The sequence below is a fragment of the Delphinapterus leucas genome, chromosome 1 (genome assembly GCF_059928025.1).
Source record: "Delphinapterus leucas isolate spDelLeu-1000000601 "Yukka" chromosome 1, BTC_Dleu_Yukka2, whole genome shotgun sequence".
NCBI lineage: Eukaryota > Metazoa > Chordata > Mammalia > Artiodactyla > Monodontidae > Delphinapterus > Delphinapterus leucas.
Window position 1 is genome coordinate 86,477,186 of NC_143129.1, and position 23,062 is coordinate 86,500,247.

Consider the following 23,062-nt stretch of genomic DNA (forward strand, 5'->3'; position numbering starts at 1 on the left):
TTCTTATTTGTTTAAAACCAAGTAAGCAGGTCCCCATCTCTAATGAAAATCAGCCTGGTAGCTGGTCCTCTGTGTGGCTACCTCAGAACTCACCATCTCCTTAGTCAGCCTCTGTACTCCTTATTTAACTCTAATCAATGTCTTTTCACAGTTGATGATAGGTTGACATCGCTGACAAACCTGCACCAGGTGCAAAAGGATTTAAAGTTCCCTCCTGCCTCGCTCTCACATCCTCTCCCACAGCTCTGAGAATTCTATACCTGGAGAATTTTAAATATCCTGTGTTCATGATTTTTGGCCTCTCTTCCAAAGACCTAAAATATTTTAAAAATATATTAGTTAACAAGTTTATTGTTATCAAAGAGAAAATTATTTTACAAGTTGACTGTCACTCATGAGGCAGCTGTTGATACTCTGTTTGATTTTTTTTTTCTTCATTCACCCCTAAGCTGTCCACACTTGAAACAGCATGTATGGAACAACCATGTTTGTTCTAATGACTAACCCAAGGAGAAGCCCCCAAAATAATATCCCTCATGATGGCTATGATTGTTGCTAAGTGCTGTGCTCAGAAAGATTCTCTATAGATTGTCTCATTCAATCTTCACAACAATCCCAAAAGGTAGGTACTGTAGTTACCCTCATTTATACATGAAGCACAGAGAAGTTAAGTAACTTGCCCAAGGACACACAGCTGGTTTGCTGAGATTCAAAAACAGGCATTCTGTCTCCTGAGTCCAGGCTCTTAATTACTATGCCACAATGACCTGTGGGCCACCACCCCTTCTCCAAGGGGCCACCAAAATATGAGGGCGCCTCGTCACCTATGGGCAAGGGGTGCTGGGGCCCTCCCATGGCAATGACCCCAGTGCTCAGATCCTGCGTGTGGAAGTAGACCCCTGAGACGGCCAAGAGGCAAGGAGAACCTTGGAGTAGCTTGGTCCTGCTCTTCGCACAGTGGCCTCTCTGTCCTTACCTTGTCACCTGTTTTTATAGAGCCCATTTTGGAGGATAGTGCTTAAGGCTGGGCCACACCTGAAACAGCATCAGCAGACACTTAATTGTGAATTCACACAGCAGCACACTGCTGCACAATGTGTACTGGTGTTGGGAGGGGCAATAGATGGAGAGAATCTGCTTTGCCCTCAGTATTTTCTCAGAGACAGCCTTGGCGTTTTAAATCAAATTCATCTCTAAGTCGGCCTTAGGCCAACAGGCCTTCCTGGGATGGGGGCCCTCAATGTGCTGGCAAATGTTTATAATCACCTGCTCTCCAGGAGGAAAGCTCTTACTTGTAGCATTTGCCACTGCCTTAGTTTAAATGCTCCCACCACAGCAAGTTTCAGGTTACCAACACAGCCCCACTGAACAGGGTCAGGAAGAGCTGTGGGCAATCAGATCCAGCACACCCTTGGGCGAGGTCAGAAGATTAGGGTAGACAGACCCAGTGGTAGTGTTGCTGCAGGGGACAAGGGTCAGGTTCAGATTCTGGACCTAGAGGGCTCATTTTATGTGTGGCTCCCTCTCTCCCCACCCTACCCTGATACCTTCCACCATAGAATCAAGCTCTAAGAATATCAAAGGGGTCTTGAAAGAGAAAGGAATCATAGAATTTGCAGCCCGTAGGCAGTAGGTGGAAGGGAAGAGGGAGCAGGACATCATCTCTTGATGGGAGATGGGAGAAAGGAGGAAGAAGAAAAGAGATGGGAGGAATGGTTTTATAATCCACACATGTGTGTATGTGAGTCCTTGGCTTTTCCCTACTGTCAGGAAGAGCTGCCTCATTCCCCTGGTTGCCAATCTGGTTGCTAGCCTGAGTCACTCCCAGGAAACATGTTTTAGCAGAGGAATGTCTTAGCAGGGTCTAACTCCTCACACCCTTGTTAATGGCCCTGATATGAACAATGTTAGATCAGATACAGTCTGTTTTCCTCCCGAAGGACTTCAAGGCTATGTATGCCCTGCTCAGTTTCCTGACATTCTGGTGCTTTATGATTCCCAGGGTCAAAATTGTCATTCTAAGCCTCTTCTCTGTTGAGCAACAGATATTTACACAGAGAGCCTTGCTCTGTTTTCCATTCACTGTTGGACACTATGAGCTGCAAAACACATAAAACAATTTTTCCAACCTAAAGAGCTACAATCTCGTTGAGAAAATGTGACAGCCATGTGAACTAATTCCTAAATAAGGAGCACTTATAACAGCATGATGATGATATGTCAAGGAATAGCCTTTATAATAAATTGTGAGGAACCTATAATTAAAGGAGAGTCTATAATGAGAACTTATTTAGTAAAGACAGTCAAACTGCATATCCTGGTCCTTTATATTGTTCTTGTTTGTTACGTAATGTGTACCCATTTTTTAAACATATTTCCGACTCATTTTACAGTTAGAATCCCTTTTTAACAAATAACGATTAGAGCAGCCAGTTCAATGTAATAAAAATATTTCTTCTGCTGGCCAACAGCCCATATTAACACTCCTTTGCTGATGGAGATCCAAGACTCCTTTTGAAGGGAAAACCCGGTATGAGAAAGACATTCACAAATCCCTGTCCATTTGGCAGTAAATCTACTTAACAAAAAGGTTATCCTTTCAGCAGAGTATTGACAAAGTACAGCTTTGCATATCTGCACGGTATTAAATAACTCTGGACAGAACCCGACTTTTTCAATGTTGCATTGATTTTATTTGGGGCTTTTGCGTCATAGAGCTCCATAGGCTCTGATCAGTTCAGACTGTGGGAATCTCACCTCCGATCATCCAGGGCAACAGACGCCCTGACACGCTAGCAAAGGCAGCAGAAGAGAGCAGACATGTGTGTCTGCCCTTGTCTTCCCCTGTATCAGCTGATTATTTGTGCTAATGGAAGGAAGCAATCTCACGCTCATCATCCAAAAGCTACTTTTCACTTGCTTTTTTGTCAATTTATTTTACTGAAGTATTTTTGATTTACAGTGTTGCGTTATTATAATTTCTGCTGTACAGCAAAGTGACTCAGTTATACATATATATACATTCTTTTTCATATTCTTTTCCATTATGGTTTATCACAGGATATTGAATAAAGTTCCCTGTGCAGTGTTTCACTTATTTTTGAGAGGGCTTTGGTAATTCTATTAGAATATAGGAACCCTAAGTAAAATTTGGAGAATTTGCCGTATATGAAAGAAAAATAGTTATGGATCTACCCTGTGTCTCTGGGACAGTGGGCTCGCGTGAGCCAGCCAGATTCTCTGCATTTACGAGAGTACTTTCTTGCCATAGAAGTCTAGGGTGTAAGTGTTTAGGCTAGGACGCCCTCCTGCCAGGCTTCAAATTAGGTGAGGCTGATAAAGTAAATAAAAGGTAATGGATTGTGTCCATACACGACTTCATTCCATCCTTTGAATGAGTTTATCAATAACTGCTAGAGGGCAAGACTCAGCAATAACCATGTACAGTTGATGTCTCCAGGCAATAGAAAGCTGATTTTATTTCCTAAGGTGTTTGAGGTGTGCCAGACTAAAACCCTCTTCCTTCACTGATACATCTAGTGTGTAGTTTTCCTAAAATGATTAATGTTTTCTTTCTCTAGGCTTATGCTACTAATTACACCCAAGCTTCTTGAACTGTCTTAAACAAATTCACGCACAGGTAGGAGCCCTGCAGGACTCACGAGTGTGATGAATCAGGTTCTGTGCCATATGCTTTCATTTCTCCCCTCTGGTCAACATTTGTTTTCTCTGTACTTATTTATTTCTCTTGCTGCCCTGTGAACTGAAATTTAAGGGCTGTGTTTAGCTGCATGTTGGGGTGGAATATGGGTGGAAGGGTGTATTTTAATAGTATTTTGCCAAATTTAAATTGGGTTGAATGTTTTCCAAAATAATTTCCTATTTCTAAAACTGCTGCCAGTTAGGAGAGACTTGGAATCTACCCTTATCCTGAAATACTAAGAAAAAGCTCAAAAGTTATATTTGCAGTGTCATTTACTTAACGAGTCTCCCTAGTTAGACCCAGAGAAGTGACTTTGCTCTCCGTTATGAGAATATTGTGCATTTCCTGGCATCTCGCTGCCCCCTAGTGCAACATGCCAGTGAGCGCATCCTTCCCTGCAAGCAATCTTTGCTTTATTACTGTCTGATCAGTCCATTTCATGCTTCCCTGGGTTCTGGCAATGTGATTAAACACTAATCCGTGGCTCCAACAGAGTCCTCCATGGGTCCTATTTTGCCAAATAGATCTAACTTTTGGAGCAGGAGTTTGGCGGGCTAGAGAGTACAGATGGGAAAGTGGACTGGACTCTTGAGACCCCTTCCAATGGGGAGACATGGCCCAGCTCCCAATGGGCCTTGTAGAGAGCTCTGAACGTGAACAAATCTGGACCTGCTCTAATGCAGGCAGACTGTCTCAAGGTGATCTCAGGGAGCCCATAAGTTTCAGTACAGTGCCAAGAATCAGAGGAACTGATCTTATGTTAAGATACACTCCTAGAGTGCAAAGTAGCAAGAGCAACGGGCTTGAAGAGAGAGACCACCTTGGGAAATTCCCTCAAACTCTTTTAGCCTTTGTAAAACGACTATTGATAAAAAGTAATCTTAGGGGCTTCCCTGGTGGCGCAGTGGTTGAGAGTCCGCCTGCCGATGCAGGGGACGCGGGTTCGTGCCCCGGTCCGGGAGGATCCCACATGCCGCGGAGCGGCTGGGCCCCTGAGCCGTGGCCGCTGGGCCTGCGAGTCCGAAGCCTGTGCTCCGCAACGGGAGAGGCCGCAACAGTGAGAGGCCTGCGTACCGCAAAAAAAAAAAAAAAAAAAAAGTAATCTTAGACGTTTTAAGGTTTTTAATACATTCATCTGTTTTTGAAGGTTCTGTACACTTTAACATGTGATCTAAATCTTCTTCTATTAGGTTTACTGTAGCCAAAGTAGCCATTAGGTGCAATTTAAGGATTATGGAAAGGCATTCTGACCCTAAAGGCTTGCTCTCAAAACTATTCTGAAATGATCACCAAATTGTGAGCCATGTATGTGGTCTCCATGAAGTTCTGCCAAAATGACCTTGAACAAGGTGTTTAACGTCATTGGGCCTCTGTTTTTCCATCTATAAAGTATTAGTGCCCCTATTTAAATGGATTACTTAGGGATTCAATGAGATAACATATGCCTGGCCCATGGCGGATTTCAATAATTGTTAGTTCCTACCTCCTCCTCCCCCCCCCACCCCTTTTTTCTGGACTGCAATAGTCAACACCCATCTTGGATACCAGATACTAATGGGTAGATGGTGGATTACGATGCCCTCTTTCTGAATTGTCCCCCAAAGAGCTGAGAGGCAGCCATTGCTTGTCACTATTAGTTTTGAATATTGGCAAGGAAATTTGCAAGAGGGAGTGGGATAAGGGGGTGGAGGTGGTCATTAAAATCTTCAGTGCTGAAAACTGTAACTGACAGGAACTTCAAGGTATTGCCTGTTCAGGAACCACGTCTGCTTTATTATGGAATGAAAGATTTTTGTTCTTTAATGATGATTGTAATTGCAGTTTTGACTGAGGGAGCAGACAAGAGAAAAGAAAGGCATCCAGTGTGGGGAAAGGTCATTTTGTGATCATGGAATTTTTTTTCAGAAGACTGTGTTACAAATATCATACTTGCTTTTCAGAATAAGGCTATTTGCAAAACAGATGCTCAATCTTCCTATGGTGAATTAGTAAACAAACAAAAAAAGATTTTAAACTCAGTATAACAGAAGGAAACACAGAGCCATACCTACATGCATGCGTGTACACGTGTACAAACGCAAATACATACTTTGTAGATTAAATAGACATTTTTATGCTTTTATGTGTGTTTTTTGTTTTGGTGATAGCATTGAAAATTGTGTGGGTTTTGTTATGTAGTTAGGGTTAGTGAGTTTCCATGGAGAGAAGTAAGAGAAGTTTAAGAACAAATTCTTAAGTTTAAGGACAAATTCCTCCTTACCTTTGATGGTAAGGAAGAATTTGTACTAAGGTCTTTCCTCCCATCTATACTCTAGTTCTGTCATTACCCTGACTATGAATTGGACAGAAACCAGAGAGAACCATGTAAAATTATGCATTTCATTAAATTTGTATAGTCTTTCCAAATCTTCTTAGACATTGTTTTGGAATTGACCAAGGGGGAGTTTTACTCTATTTGTATCAGATCTCTGGAGTGGAACTAGAGGGAAGGTTACATATTGCCCTGTCCGACCCCTTTATTTTATAAATGGAGAAACTAAGGTCTAAAGAGGTCACAGGGCCAGAGTGCCCTCCCTTATTATTATCTCTCTTTCCTGTTGTCTGTATCATGTTTGCTTGGTCCATCTTCCCATAAGGTGGTGAGTGTTCGAAAGCATTAGACCTGATTTGCATGAGTTTGGCCTTCCTCAGCACCACACAATGGGAAAGTCGGTAAATTCCATTCTTAATCTCCTCCAGAGAATTGCCTCTTCCCAACAGAAATTACAATAGAGGGAAAGGGATTACTGAATAAGAATATTGTTTTTTAGTAACTTATTTCTTTACACTATTCGACAAAGAATTTCATGTCCAAGTTTAATATTGCAGTCTATTTCTTGACAGTGGAAAGAACCCGTATGTGAATTAGCAATGAGAATTTTGTGTTACATTAGGAGGAAAAGATGTGTTCTAGTTCTGTCCTTTACAAAAACTCTGGGATTGAATTTTACCTCCTATAAAAAAGCCCATTTTGCAACTCGTTCAATATCACCCAACAATCAACAAATATTTATCAAGCCTCTACTATGTTCCTAGCAGTATTTAGAGTCTTAAGATGTATCAGGAAGCAAAACAAAGATTTCTGCCTTGGAGATTGTATCTTCATGTACATTTGTAACATATGAATGAACTATTACTTTCCAACACCAAATTATTCTTGCACAGCATTCTAATGAAAATGTGTCGTTTTTATTTTTTTATTTTTTTTAATTGTCTTCCTTAAAATAAAAGGCCTTGTTTCTCAAGAAAAATGCTTTTTGGGCAAGTTGCATGAAATTTGTCACAATACTGCCGCCTCGCGGCTGCTTGAATCAGAAACCCACATACACTCTAAGGTCAACTCTGTCTTTAAAGGTAAGGTTTATAGGACAATTATCCTGCTCTTCAATGGAAGCCTTTGATACAAAATTACCTAGCCAGGAGTACTTAGAATCTAATTCCTTCTGATTTTGTCACAGAATGACTGGAAGAGCTCCATCGCTTTTGTCGTTGGAAACCGAGTTGAGGATGAGCTTCTCATTCAAGCCCTCACCCTCGCTGTCCAAGTTCCTCAGCGCAGACTCTTCAGTATGGTTTCCTGGCAAGACATTCTCCAGCAGGTACCTGTCTCTTCCCACCCCTAAGCCCCTTGGAGACTTTCTTCTTAAAATAATAGAATAAAATAATGAAATAAATAAAACTGTCATATTCTTGGGCTGTTTGGCAAGTTTTGGTGCATTACTTTGCACAAACACTTAGCTGGAATAAATTTGAATCATCTAATCTGGAAGGATTATGTTTTTATCGGTGAATGTTGCCCTTTCCACATTCATTCATTCAACAAAAATGTCTGAGGTCATACTAGGCTCCATGCTAGGTTCTGTGAGGAATTATTTAATAAAAGACTCAATAACAATAAAAGAAAAAACGATTTAATATTCCAAGGAAGCCCATAACTAACTGGAAAAATGAAGCCTCCAGAGAATCCTAGCTGTCAGAGGTTAGAGGGGAATGATAACACAGAAAAGTTCTGTCAGATGGCACATCCTCATATAATTACTAACAACTTACCAAAGTGACTGTAAATATTTGAACTAATTGATGACTATCTCTTCCTTGCTAGGTTCCCCAACCCCTCAAGTCACCGAGGTATTTGAAAGTTACACATATCTAAGGATTCTTTAAGAAAGCCTTTCTTTTTCATTATAGATGAATTTTCTTACAGATTAATGGAACAAGTGCACTTTTTGGAAGTACATCTAAAAAGGCAAAGAAACCTCTAGGCGGTAGTGCTCCCTTATATTATGAGGTAGGTGAACGTATTGATTGAAGAGATTTTTGTAACTTTTAGAAAACAAGAATTGAAGTAATAATTTTATAGTCACTTAAAAAAATTTAATTCATTCTTTGAAAGTAAATTCCCACTCATTGTTGGAGCTGTTTGTTCCTGATGGTGGGCGTTTAAAAAATCTGCTTCCCTTTTAACAAAATCCCCCTTTAGGTCCAAAATTGTCCCAGATTGTCTACACTGTCACTGTATCCAATTGAAGAATATAAATCAGAAATGTGTGTATATGAAAGTGTTGGATCATACTTTTTCATGGTAATTACTGAGTATGTGATGGTATTAAAGGGGGTTGTGTTATTAGTGTATTACAAAGTGTTAGTTTTACCAAAGAAACAATGTAAAAATGCCCCAGAAGGTGCTTCCTGCACATGACAGAGAAACAACTGGAAAAATTTTCCATCCATTTGTGAACTTTGTGTCCATTTTACATTCTACTTTAATCATTGTGAAAGTAAGGATAATCTTCAGATTAATGGCCCATTCCGTTTCTAGCAGATGCAAAAGTCTGGCCTGGCTGACCAGTGGGTTTGTGCAAAGGACTTAGAACTCAGGCTCAGTACAGGGGTTTTCCTCTTACCCTGTCTTGTTAATATCCAACTTACAGCTTACAAGGAACTATAAAAATCCAGTGATTAATTAGAATATCACTTAAAATTTGTCAGGCACTATTTTATGACTCCGCAGACCGAAAGCATAAAGATTTTGGGATCTTTCAAGACGAACTTGTTTGTACTTTATTTCAGTGGTAACTAATAAAGTTTTTATGTGTCTCGGTTCTTGGGTGATTTTATGATGGACTCTGTAGTGTTGCCTGAGTACTATCTGAACAAGTTCCATTGGACTTATTTACAATTGCCAATACTGTGGATTTTTAGCATTAACTCTTGCTACACTACTCTCGCTATCATGGCAAAAAACTCATTCTGCGCTGATGAAGTCAAATAATGAGGCTTCTAGCTTTTGTTATGATGTCCTGCATGTGCATGCCCCAGTTGAAACATTATGTGGTACCTGGATTTAAAATATTGGAAGTTTTCTTCTGAAGTAGCCATAGAAATCCACGTCCAATTCTCAGGCCTGGGATCAATTAGCCCCCGCCTCCAAAGGACTCTTTCTTCTTCAAAGATGCTCAGTGAAAATCAGAGATGATAACGAGCCAGTTTTGACGTCTGATGTGGACAGGCATTTTGACTTGGATGTGGGATAGCCCGATGTTACAAATCCAGAGTTCGGTTAGAAAGCCATTCCTCTCCAATATGCGCTGTGACTCCTCATAGCCTTCACTCAGGGGAGGTCCATTTCACATCTGGCTCCCCTGCATTCTTCCAGTGGAGCATTTGGGCAATAAGCCTCCCACACCCGCTCACATACCCTTTTCTGAATGGTTCCAGAAGAAAAGGGAAGGCATCAGGAGCACCACAGAGATGGACCTGGGGTGCACCAGACGAGCATTAATGTCAATCACTGTAGCAAGAGTGGATCAAAAACAGAAAACAAATTTGGGTTCCTGGGCAACATCAGCCATGGCCAGAATGCACATCTGGACAAGAAGGGCACATATCCAACCTCAGTCCCTCCACACTTAGGACCCATTTTGGTCCCTCTTCCCAAGAGAAGTGAAAAGCTACAAGCAGTGCCTACTGAGAGCTCCAAGGCAGTTAGGAGTGTGGCCGTGAAAGAGACCCACAAGCCAAACTCTTTGGGGACCTCTGGACTTTCCAGGCATGCAGACAGCCAGCTCTTGACTCTATTTCTGCTTAAAATCTTGCATGGTCTGTGGCCACAGGTGAATTCCTTGGGAGCCTGTTTAGGAAGTCTTATGTTTTCCTTCTCAAAGGAAACTCTGCAATGGGGAAAGAAAAGAGAATCCAACAAAATTACTTATGTTACATGGGAAATTCATAGAGTTCTGTTTCCTTTTAGATCTCCATTTTGGAGGAAGGAGAACTCAAAATAGGTATTATAAAGGCCACGCATTTACATTGACTACTATTTGTAGGATACTCTCATTGGCCTTAGATCAGAGCCTCGTCGTTCTTACTTTAAACACAGTTCTAACCAATTTGACTTTCTGGTTTCCCAGCCTGCGGTCGATTAGGAGCAGAGAATTCGAGTGAAACTTCATTCTAGTGCAGTTGATCCATGAGTAGTAAAAGAGTGTCAGAACCTCATTACATATTTCCAGTAACGACTTGAAATGTCTGGGCTAGCAAAGACCACATTCCACAATGATTTGCTCAAGCTTTCATTTGGATGGCTTGGTCCTGTGTACACACAGCCTCGTTTTGAAATTGTGTAATTTCCCCTGAAACTTTAGAATTTCATCTAGCCATGATATTGTATATATGAGAGAATATTTATTTATAAACCACAGTTCTTTGAAAACCTGCTTAGATTTGTGCTAATGTGATTCCACAGAGACAAAACTACCCATGTGTTCCTTCACCTTCTCTTTTTGGAAACAAGTTTTGCTCTAGCAGGAACTACTCCAAGGACCTATGTGGGAATGGGAAGAGAAGTTTCCCCTTTGCCTATAGTCTTAGGGATATTAGCTATCACTTTATTTTTCTTATAGTAGTAGTAGGTGTAGTAGTAGGTGTAGTAGCGGGTGTAGTAGCGGGTGTAGTAGCGGGTGTAGTAGTAGCATTTAATGAGGATGAATATGATTATGACCCCATATACTGGCATTACTTATAAGCATAATTTTCACCATGCAATCCTATTTGAAGAAGTGTACACACATGAGAATGGATATACAGATGTTGCCTGAATTATTAGTGACCAGTTTTACCAAATACCAAACAATTAACCAGTACATTCTTGTTCAAGCACTAGGTGTCAAACACTATCTAGACAATGGAGGGAGGGGAATATGAATATTATAAAGACTTTAACCTCAAGAAGCTTAAGGACTAGTTAGGAAGAAAAAGAAATATATATATATATATATATATATATATATGCCTGACACATAGTAGGTGTTCAATAAATGTTTGTTAAATTGAGTAACACAATGCAGAAAATAGTCAGGGAAGTCTGTGAGGGAGAGTTCGAGTGTTCTGGACATTTAAAGGAAGATGAGGTTACTGTTAGCCTGGGTGGATTGGGGAGGGGTGAGATCTAGAGGAGCTTTGTGGAGAAGGTGGCATTGGAAAGGAAGGGGAGCTGACAAGTTTGATCTTTTAAGCATGTTATCCTGATTGATCCATATCACAGTTCTAAAAGGAAATGTGTATATCCCCATCTTACATAGGGGAAGATGGAGGCATAGAGAAGGTAGGGAGCTTGCTAATTAGAAAACTGAAGAACTTGGATTTAACCATAGTTAAATACATAGCCTCAGATTTTTCCACTTTACCACAAACCCAGTACTCTTTCACTGGGCTCAAAGCTGTCCACCCTTTGGATGCATAGGTCTTGACTTTCATATGTGGGAGAGGGCACACTCTATGAGAAGGGAACAGCTCAAGCAAAGGCATAGGAGTGGGAGAGAAGACAACGCATATGTACTAAATTTGTAGTTACATGGTACAATATATATGAAATAGGAAAGGTAAACCCTGTACGTATCTTAATTACAACCTTAAGATCCTAAAGGTGGAAATCTATGAGAAAACATTTCAAACACTGGGAAAAAATCCATGCTTTAAGATTCATGGCTGCACTTAAATTAATTCACTAAATATGCACAAATATTTGTGTGTGTGCTTTATGGTCCACATAGAGAATCTGACCTGTTCATTTGCAGGTATACTCAGTCCTGACCAAAACCAAAAAGGAAAATATTAATGGTCATCCAGAGTCAACTGAACTGTTACCTATGAGAGAGGTCTAAGTATATCATACATGCAAAGATCATCCCTCTTATGGTTAAATCTGATACACGGTATGTGAGCACTATGAGAGATGTAAAATTTTCAGACTTTGACATTGTAGTTTTGATAAATTAGAAAGAAAAAACTACCAACTGGGCAAGGGGGTTGTTTATCCAACTTATCTGAAATCAGAGTCTACCATCTTAAAAGTTGTATATTCCACTGCGTAGTTCTCATTCCATAAGGGTGATCGTCATGCCTCCCTATCGGGAGATGGGCCTCTATCCACACACAGGCTGTGGTTTATGTGCCTGTCTGTGACTTATTCAGAAAAGAGAAATTGGGTCACTATACAAACAAAACCCAATAGTCTGCTGAAACAAAAATCATCTTTAAAGAATAAAGTTTTTTATGTCCTTGTTTATGTCTCACTTACTTCAAAGAATAGTCAATTCTATACAATAAAGAACTTGGACAATCCTAAAGATTATGTGATACATTGCAATTTTACAAATACAAATAATTATTAATTTTCCTCTTTACTCCTCTCAGTAAAAACTAAAACTTTTAATTTAAATATTAAAATGGGCTTTTCCATTGGGAGATAATTCTGGGAGATTATTAAATGTGGAAAGACTTTTATGGTATTAGATATGAGAGTAATAAACCAAATGCAGTTAAAACAGATATAAGATGCAAATTTTATATCTTCTGATCAAATTAGTTTCACCACATTTTTAAAACGCTTTGCTAGTACTCTAGATTAGAATTCCCAGATATAATAGTTCCATTTTTGGTTCCTATTCCTGGGTGTGTAGACATATTTCTCAGCTCTTTCCCCAAAATGTGTTTATAATAACTCACAAGTAAGAACACAGACTTAATTATTATCTAGTTGCCTCCCTTTTCCAGATTCCTAATATGAAACATTTCTTAAACAGTGCCTCAAATTAATAATCTATTCAGTAGAATTGTAAACCCTTATTTTTGGGGGTGACCCTTGTCAAAATATAAAAATGGAAAACTCATGCTTCAGAGATAGGAACAAATAATAAGTGAACACATTTAAGAGGTTTGAAGTTATTAAAATGGCAGATCTACTGGGAACAGAAAGAGCAGTATGTCATGGAAGGAACGAAGGGAAAGCGAGACAGGAAGCATTCTCTGGCCTTTTCAATCCTGCGTTTTAAAACAAAACAAAAAAAGTCAGGAAGGATTGGAAGGTAGCCAACCTAATGCCGTTATTTCATAGAGCTTAGGGACACACCAGGAAATTACAGACCAGTTAGTTTAACTTCACTTGTAGGGAAAGTATTAAAAACTGCTGCAGGAGATCAAGTAAAAGGATGCTTAGAAAAGCACAGCTTGATTAAGACAAGCCTGGCCAACGTGGTTTTCGGAAAGGGAAGGTCATGTCTTAGGAACTTGTTGAAATTCTTTGAAGCTATTATGGCCAGTACAGTCTTCAAAGAACACAGTGAGGCCCAGGGTCTGAGTATCTTTTCTGTTCCACATCAGTCCTTCAGGGATGCTTGCAGAACATGGCCCACATCAGGGCCTTGGCGCTCCAGGTTTAGAAACCACTGTCAAAATAGAAGAAAATAACCTCTGATGGAACATTTTTAAAGCTGGAACCAATTAATACAACCTGATATTTATAAATGTAAAATAATGACTTGGAACAAAATTTAGGAATATTGAGCTGTAACAAAGAAGTACTACGTTGGGACTATAAAAACAATCTGGGAGGAGTTGTGTCAAAAGCTGGGCTCTGGAGGCATTTCTCACCCAAAGAAGGGAAAACGAGGAGAAATCACAGTGCTAGAAATGTTTATAAAGGGTTATGAAGAGTTGCAAGCGAATGCATTTTGTCGAAATGGGAAAAAGAGCAGTCAGATGGGTTATCAACCCTGAGCCTCCTCTTTCTGGAGGAGGCCTGAGCAGCCCAGCAGAGAAAGTAAGGCCAAGCTAGTCACTGAAGAGCAGAAGGTCAGGGCTCCTGGGGTGCAGTATGTTTGCTTCTCATGTCAGAAACCTGGAGTTCTGTTTTCAGAGGAAAGCACAACTCAAGCAAAGGCACTCAGAGACATCCAAATGGTGCCCTCAGCTCTTTTCCACCCTGAGGCGCAGGCGGCTGGCCAAGCCCATGTGGCAAATAGTCAACAGTCCAGGGGGAGGCCAGTAGTCACTGGGGAAGAATGGTACCTGAAGCTGAGGACCCTGGGATTCATCAGCACGAAATGCACACCGTGCAAGGATTGGGGTGCTGGCTAGGACCTTTGACCAGCGGGAGAACTGCTGGGCAAGGCAGGAACCTAGTCAAGAATTCCAGGACACACAGATATCAGTGGAGGAGCAGCCACAAGAATAAAGCAAGGTTCAGCTAGTGAAGAGTGGCCATCACTGTCTTAACTGGGTGGGGTTTGGAGCCTCTCCAGCATGTTACATTACACTTCCACCATGATTGGAAGGATACTGGAGAAAGAATCACAAAGACGATCTCATCCTATTCCTGTATCTAAGACTGTGACTAACCCCCCTTTACATACGGTAATAATAGTTACCATTCATTGAACACTTAGTTTATTCCAAGTTTTGTGTGCTGGGTGCCTCATATATATTAGCTAACCTAATCTTCTCAACAACTTGCCAGGAGATAATTAACAAATGATGAAAGTGAAGCTCAGGAAGTTGAAGTAACTGGTTGATTTGGAAGCCTTTGTTCCTTCTCCTTGTCTTTACACAAAAATTAAGAATAGTTTAGATTCTACAAGTGGTGGTTGTGGTTTCACATTTCTTGAATACAAGCTACTGTTAGTAATTAGAATTAAGCTTGAAATCTCTCCATAGTTCTGTGATATGGTTATTACTTTCCCTACTACTCAGGCGAAAACAGTGAAGGTGTATCAGCAGATAATGAAGGTGTCAAACAATTTTAGTTATTTTTGAGCCATGTTCATAAGCGGCTTCTGCTCAAATATTTGGGTCAACAGGAATTTTTAATTCTTAGAGTTAAGATTTGTATGGTTAAGGTGACTGAGTCTTTCAGAGTGCCTTCTGCTAGTTTGATGAGACCTAGACCCAGGAGTTAGACGCACTGATCCAAACCAGACTGCCTGGGCTATATGCTGATTCTACTACTTACTAGCTATGTAATCTTGGACAAGTTACATAACTCTGCTGTACTTCAGTTCTTTGTAAACTCAGCATTGATAATACTATCTACTTCATAAAGCTGTAATGATGATTAAATGGAACAGTAAATATAAAATACTTAGCATAATTCTTGACCTAGAGTAAGTGTCCAATAAGATTTAGCTATTATAATTAATGTTATTTTTAAAATTTCTATTCTCAGTGATTGTTACAGTTTTGTATTTTAAGAAGCAAGAAAGAAAAGAAACATCTATGAGCAGGGTTTTTTATTTTTAATTTTGTATTGTGGTAAAAAAATACGTAAAATTTACAGTCTTGACTGTTTCTAAGTGTACAGTTCCACAGTGTTAAATATATCCACATTGCTGTGCAGCAAACCTTCCCAACTTTTGTTATCTTACAAAACTAAAACTCTGTATTCAGTAAACAACTCCTCATCTCCTGCCCCAGCCCTGACAGTCATTCTACCTTCTGTTTCTAACAACTAAACAACTCTAGGTACCTCATATAGGTGGAATCGTACAGTATTTGTCCTCTAGTGACTAGCTTATTTCACTAAGCATAATGTCTTCAAGTTTTATCCACATTGTAGCATATGTCAGAATTTCCTTCTTTTCCAAGGCTGAGTAATATTCCATTGTATGTATCTATGACATTTTGTTTGTCTATTCAGTCATCGATGCACAGATACACGGCTTTGGCTAAATGATCAAGTGACAATAACTAAGGTTTAAGAAATGCTTCACTTTCATGCATTGCACAAATATTTGAATGTCTGTCATGTACCAAATCTATGGTTGAGTTTATCTTAGTGTATAAAACAGATATAATTTCCTGCCCTCACAGAGCTTATATTTGAATGGGGAAGGCAGACAGACATTAAGCAAAAAAATATATACACAGTTAAAATTGTGATAATTGCTTTAAATAAGAAGGAATTACATGGAAAATACTTTAAACTGAGTGTTTGGAGATAAACTGAAAGATGAAAAAAAAGGCCAAGTGAGAAGAGTGGGGAAAATATTCAGGCAGGGGGAACAGCATGTGCAAAGCGTCTAAGGCAGGAGTGAAAGATGTCACCCTCTCAGAGGAATGAAAAAGGCCAGTGTGCCTAGAATTTAATTAGAGAGAGAGTGTGAGACAGAGGTGGACAGAGGCCAGATCTGCAGGGACTAGTATGTCCTTGTTAAGCAAGTGTTTGCATTTTTACTTCCTAGGAAATAGGAAGCCATCAAGCCTTTTAAAGGGGAAAGTGACACAATCTGAGTTCTTTTTCAGAATATTTTCCTACTTCAGAGTGAAATATAAATTGGGATGGGGTCATGAGATAAACATGGAAGTGAGGAGACCAGTTAGGAGGTCATTGGGATACCCAGGTGGAGATGGAGAGAGCAGGCAGATTCAGAGTATATTAAGGAGGAAGAATCAGCATAATGATGCCACTGTGAGATGTGAGGGGTGAGGGAGACGAAGTGAGTTTCAGGAGTGATTCCAAAGTTCTGACTTGAGAAACTCAGTAAAAATATCTTCCAATAGAAAAAACTGAAGAGGATTAAATTCGGGGGAAATGTGGAAGTACAGTTTGGCCTGGGTTAAACTTGATATGTCTGACAGATGTTCTAAGAGGAGAGATGTCAAAAAGGAAGTCAGATTTTTTAGTCTTTTTCATTTTTTGTATCTTTACATGCCTGGTGTGGTGCTGGTACATAATAAGTATTTGAAGAGGTGTTTGCTGTCTGAAAAAACTAATTTATTAATGAAGGACTAGTGAGAGTTACTGGTAAAGACCACAAGCAGGACACATTGGACCATTTCAACAATGGTAGTTCAGTAATATTTCCTGGGTACTAGCAGTTTTTGTCCCTTCTTTGGTTCCATATCCCATATGGTGGTTTTCTAATTATGGGTTACAACCCAGTGGTTTACACAGATATTTAGTTGGTGGCAACTGTGTGTGTATGTGTGTGGTTTGTGATGTAAACAGTTTTTGCTGTAAATATAGCTCCGAAAAAGTTTGAAAAACCAATACCTTAGAGTCCTCTAAACCTATTTTGTGTTATCTTCCTTCTGCATCTCCCTGGAGTAAAGGGTATTGTAGACACTCATCCTTGTTCAGCCCTCACTCAGCAGACGTTTACAGAGTTTCTGTTACAGGCTGGAAAGCGGGCACAAGATTCAGTTAGACCTGGTCTCTGCCCTCAAGAGCTGGTAGTCCATCATGTTGTAAATACTATGTTGTTTCCTGCCATTTCATGACGTTTTAATACTTTGTAGCAAGTCTGATGTAAAAGTTATAGATTTAAGCCTTGGTTATAATTGAGTCTATCCCTCATTGAGCCCTGTGGCTGACCTCACTTATTGTTCACAACTTTCAGCCAAAAGGGTAATGGTCCCCAGACAGGGTATGTTGGAAAGAGGAGAGAGGGAGGGGCAGAGCCGTCACCAAAACAGTTAGAGATGCAACAAAGATATAGATGGCCTTGCTTCCTGAGAGGGAGAGAATGTGTAGCTGGAATTGAAGTATGGTAACAATTTTCATGCTTCTACATATTTTTAGTGTGACCTCTATTTCTGATATTCTAACTCATTCCTCCATCTTTGGTAGCAAGGAAAGGAAGAAGAAATACCAAACTAAAGGTGAGAGAATTGACTATTAGATAGAAATTCATTTATATTTACTGAAAAGCTACTGTGCATAATAATTCACAGAATATTAATTTGAATAAGTGAATTTCAGATAGATATTGTGTCTTGAAGTCCATTCTTCTATCTCACACACTTGACTGGCCGAAAAACCCCTCAAACCCAATTAAGTAGCCTGATAATGTAAGTTAACTAAAATATGATCTCTATATTGCTTCCAAAATATATTAAAATATATCATTGTGAGTTTAGAGGTTTGAAAAATAGAAAACCAGTCCTACAAAAATTCTTACCCAGAAAAAGTGAAATTGTTCAATAAACCCCTTTCCTTTAAAATTGCATCTTTTGGCTTCATACTTATTTGGATTACAGTACTCAGACTCACCTGGGCTCACTCACTCATTGGGAAATATTTAATTAGATTATCCTCTTTATCGGAAGGAACATGTAATTAGTTCAGTTATTCTCAAGTCTTATAATATTATCCTTTATCGCTGGAGCTGCAGAGAAGCAGAGGAGAAGCTAATAACATGTAACATAGTCACAGGCCACCACTGCTGAGTCTTACGAATTTATGAGGAGCTAGTCTTGTAGTACATTCTCAAAGATTCATTTTAGGAATATCATTGAGAGGGGGAAAAAAAAAGGGTAGATCCTATCTGGATTTAATGCAAGGGGCTAATATATTACTTTTTGTAACTAATAAAATTTCAAGGACTGACAGCAAATTTCTGATTTGCTTTTCCCCTAGTAAAATGTCTGCTTTGAATTATGCAGAAAGAATTCTTCTTCCTGCCAACTTGTTTCAATTCCATGTGCAAAACCATCCACAGAACATTGTCAGGGGTTTCTTATAGAGGTTCATTTCAGGATTCCTCAATCATTGGAGGAACACACACACACACACACACACACACACACACACACACACATACACACATACATACTCTTTCTCCTCTTTTGGGAGCAAGCAAAGGAAAATGTATTGGATTGGTAAAGTCTATGTATGGTGCTTTCCCTTTCTGAAAGTAGAGACAAAGATTAGTCATCAGATGCGAGAAAGAGGTTTTAGTGTCCTGTTTTATGTATGCAGGCCCACCCTGTATGTAGGTGGAGAGGGCAGTTGCCGTGAGATATGATATAAGAGGTGCTGGAAGTTCTGCCTGTCCAAAAATAGCCCCTGCAAGGCCTGGGTTCAGGCACAGGGTCGGTAAAACCCTGGTTCAGATGAAATGCAACTGCATTTTCAGCATGCTAACCCATTATACCGTTATCCTATCAGCATGCATTTATTTATCAGAAATAAAAGCTGGACCTTTGAGGGAATGTTCATTTGGACAGGGAGAGTAGGGGAAGGAGTTAGCAAGATTGAAGGTGCGGGGTAGCAATGCGAGTCCCCAGAAACCATTTCTGCATCACCATTGAGTGAGTTTGTTGAAACTAAACCTCTTCCACGTTCGTTCACTCAATCAGTCTTTTTTGAGTCAGTATTTTATGGCATTTGACATTTTCTCCAACAGGCAATGCTTTTTGCTGGGACTTTATTAACAAGAATAATAACAACTCACATTTGGAAGATGCCTTTTAGGGTATAAAATACTTTTCACACACAATGTAGATTTGATCCCAACAGCCTTGTGAAGCTGACTTACATCTTATTATTCTCATGTAGCAAACGAGCAGAGAGTCTCGAAGAGGTTAAGTGACTTTCCTTGCGCCCGCAGCTGATAACGTCAGAGCCCCATGTTGGAATGCAGGCTCCATATTCAGGCTTCACTCTGTTACTTCAGGCTCTTTGAGACACAGTCCCTACAGTCAAGGAAGCTGACAGTTAAGTTTAACCTGCTTAGTAATTCACCTAAACAAAGGAGCAAGCCCTCTGGGAGTTTTCTCTAGTGCTGTTACCGAGGAAGTGTTTCCCCTGGTCTTAAAGTTTCTAAAAGAATTGTGCCAAACACAGGCTTCTGCAGGCACACGTTTGGCCTCAGACTTTGGATTAGACTTTATCAGTCATTCACATCATTCCCAGGGCTAAAGACATTCCCCACTTAGAATACCTGACCCCTCTGCACAAAGTTGTAAAATAAATAAACCAAATTAGATAGGGAAAATACAAATACGAATTGGCAGATATTAACCTAGGATTTTCTCTAGAGCCCTTGGGACCTGGGGTTTTTTTGAGGAGATAAAAGGTTGGGGTAGAACTTGATCAAGAATGATGAAGTGACTGTAAATCTAGAATTTCTATATCAAATCACGTCTACTTTGCACCGTAAGCAAACACACACATATCTCCATCCCTTTAGGTGATGAAGCCACAGTTTTGGAGCAGCTCTAGCTCATCCCTTTTTAGCCATTTTGCACTTCATTCACTTTATGCTCCTTCTTCAGTAAGTGCAAAGTGCACCGAGTTAAATAGAATTATGTAAAATTTAGACTTAAATGTTCCCATTTAGCAGCCAAATAACCCTGTTCAAGTGCCATCTCTTTTGTGAAATCTTCTTGGATTCCCGCAGGCAAAGTTCATCTTGCTGTGTTTTATTGTGGTTGTTTGTTTGTATCTGCCTCCCGCTACTTTGTAGTGAACGGCATGAGCATTAGAGGACATGTGTTATTCATCACTAAAACCCCAGCGCTCTAGGCTAGCAATCCCAAGTTATTTTGATCACGTATCCCATCAGTTCAAAAAAAAAAAAAAAATAGAGCGTTTGTTCCGTGTACATTGTGTGCATATGAACATATTACAAATATCATAGAACATCCTCAAAATTAAGAATTAAAAAGGACAAAATAAAGGCAAATGTAATCAGGGGTTCTAATATTTTCCCCCCCTCTTGGTTGATAATCTTGCTCATGCCCAGGGGTGCATTTGGAGACCGAATCCACTGATTTTCGCACTTTGGCTGGACACAATAAATGTTTGTGCAATGGGTCTGTGGAATGAGTCTGGCACATCAGGCACTTCCCCTGACACCAGTCACTTTCTCAATTAGTGAACTAGTGCCAAGCGTTTTCCCAACCTCTGAGCACACTGGCTTCGCAAGAGGAGGGCTGGCTGGATGTCAGCCACACTGGCCGTCACAGGTACCCTTTTACAAGGGACAACCTGCACGATGTTTGTGATTTGTGTGCTGATTCTTTCATTCAGTATATACTGTATTGGTTGTTTACCATGTGCCCATCATAAAGTTAATTCCAGCCTTCAACCTAAAAGACAGATATGGAAATGAGCAGTTTATTACCATATGATAACAACAGAGTTGTTAAGGGTACATTGAATGCACAGAGCAATGCCTAAATCTTTCTAAAGTTTTGAGGGAAAGGTTTTAGGAAAACGGCTAGAAAGCTCAATGGGGAATTTATGAAGTAAGGAAGGAGGAGGGGGAATTCTAGGCAGAGGAATCAGCCCAGGCAAAATCAGGCAGATACAGACAGCACGGCATAACCAAGAAATTCCAAAGAGTGGGCATCCCTGAAGGATAGGAGGGAAAGTGCAAGGAGCAGCTAGGAACGAGACCAGACAAGTGTGTCAAGACTAGGTCATAAAGGGCTTGGTGTGCCCTGCTAAGGAGTGAACACTTTATCCTTTCGGTATGGGATCCATTGAGGAATTCTGAGCTGGAAAGTAATATGAGAGGTGAAGATATTAGAATCAGCGTGCAGGAAAAATTCTGCAGGAGGTTGGAAGGGTGGCACTATTAATAACAGTCCGTTGCTGTATAGCATTTACATTGTATATTTCATTTATTAGCTGTTTTATTAAAAAAGCAATAGAGTACAAGTTAATTGTAGAAAATATGGGAAATGTAGAAAGAGCATAGCCCATATAGTATTAGGCGCCTAAGTATCTGTAGACTATTCCACCATTCAGAGATGCATGCTTCTTTTTAAAAAATAGGAACTGTATATACTTTCTATCATATCCTTTTCATATATTATGACATTAGCCTTTTTCTAAATCCATATACAGTGTCTATATAATAGAAAGCATGTCTCTATTCAATAATTCACTTAACCACTCCCCCTTTTGCTAAATTTAGACTGTTTACCAATAGTGAGGACCTTGATTGTTTCCTTATGAAAAATTTCAAGAAGTGTAATTACTGAGTCAAAGTATATAAATCTTTGTAAAGCTCTTGACATACATTGTCAAAATGCATTCGAGATAATTTGTGCCAATTTACATTCCTTCTAACAGTTCCAATTTAACCACACCCTCTTCAACATTGTATTTTTTATCTTAGTCAATTTGATAAGCAAAAATTGTAAGGTTAAACATTTAATCATATTTTTATTGGCTGTGTTTTGTGATTACGGAATTCATGAAAGCGAAATGATTATGTAATTTTGTTTTCGGATTTCTTGTGATAATGGGAGGGGAACCACTGTTGTCTAAATTCAGAATGAGGAATATTTGCTTTGATTTAAAGCAGATTTTAGATGCTGTGAGGGTTACAAAAAGGAAGAAGCCATCATTGGGGGCCCTGCCAACCTCCAGGTGCCCTGAAGGAGAAGGACACACATTCAAGGCTGCTAATACAGGCGCACCTGCAGGAGGGGACTGGATGGGAATACGAACAAGGGCCGGGGAGCAGGACCAAAGAGAATTGTCTCAGACAGGGGAATCTGGGAAGGGTTGTTGCAGGAAGGCCTTTGGTGTGAGCCCTTCCGATTGCTAAGCCTCTTCTTGCCTCTTTGTGTCAGTGGTCCTCAAAGTGGCAAGCCTCCAAATCACCTGCAGAGCTCATTTAAAAATGCCTATGCGAGATCCCAGCCACAGTGACAGGGATCGGGGGTGTCTTCAGGAAAGTCCAGGAACACACCTTCTCAACAAGCATCCAGGCACTCCCAAGCCTGCACTTGGAGAGATGCAGCCACACCTATGTCCACATGCTGCTCACGGGGCCGGGAGAGGGGCCATCCTCCCCAAAGGTGAACTCTCCATCTGCACTCTGGCTCCCCCTCGCCACCACCCAGAACAGGACAATGGCCCTACTTATTCTCCTCCTCCCATTCTCCATGGCCCAGTGTTCATCCATCCATCCATTCTTTCACTTTTGAGCACTTGTGCCAGGCACTGTTCTCAGAGCTGGGGAAACAGAAGTACCATTGAAGGCCCTTGACTTTAGGATATTTACATTCTCCAATCTGTTGAGTTCTGCCAAAGTAACAGTGATCTGAGAGGGCCAGAGAATGTTCATGCTTTGCTCATTCCCCTGCTCTTCAAGGCAGATGGTACTACTGCCTGCCTGCCCACTTCTTTGCCTATAGCCTCTGAGCAAATCAGAATGCCTCTGATCAACATATATGCCTCTAGCGCTAGGAGCAAATGACAGTCAAACAAAGCTGGAGGGGGAGGGTACAGAGTGTAAGCCCTGA

The 23,062-nt window shown here is 40.2% G+C and overlaps 1 protein-coding gene across 1 annotated transcript in view; it reads left to right on the forward strand.

The window, feature by feature from the left end:
• SPAG17 (sperm associated antigen 17) overlaps positions 1-23,062 on the forward strand; it is a 220,331-nt gene that overhangs the window by 19,307 nt on the left and 177,962 nt on the right. Inside the window, exons 2-3 of the mRNA XM_022583945.3 lie at positions 7,201-7,341; positions 7,947-8,030. Of these exons, the coding sequence (XP_022439653.3) occupies positions 7,201-7,341; positions 7,947-8,030 (225 nt within the window). The remainder of the gene's footprint in view (positions 1-7,200; positions 7,342-7,946; positions 8,031-23,062) is intronic.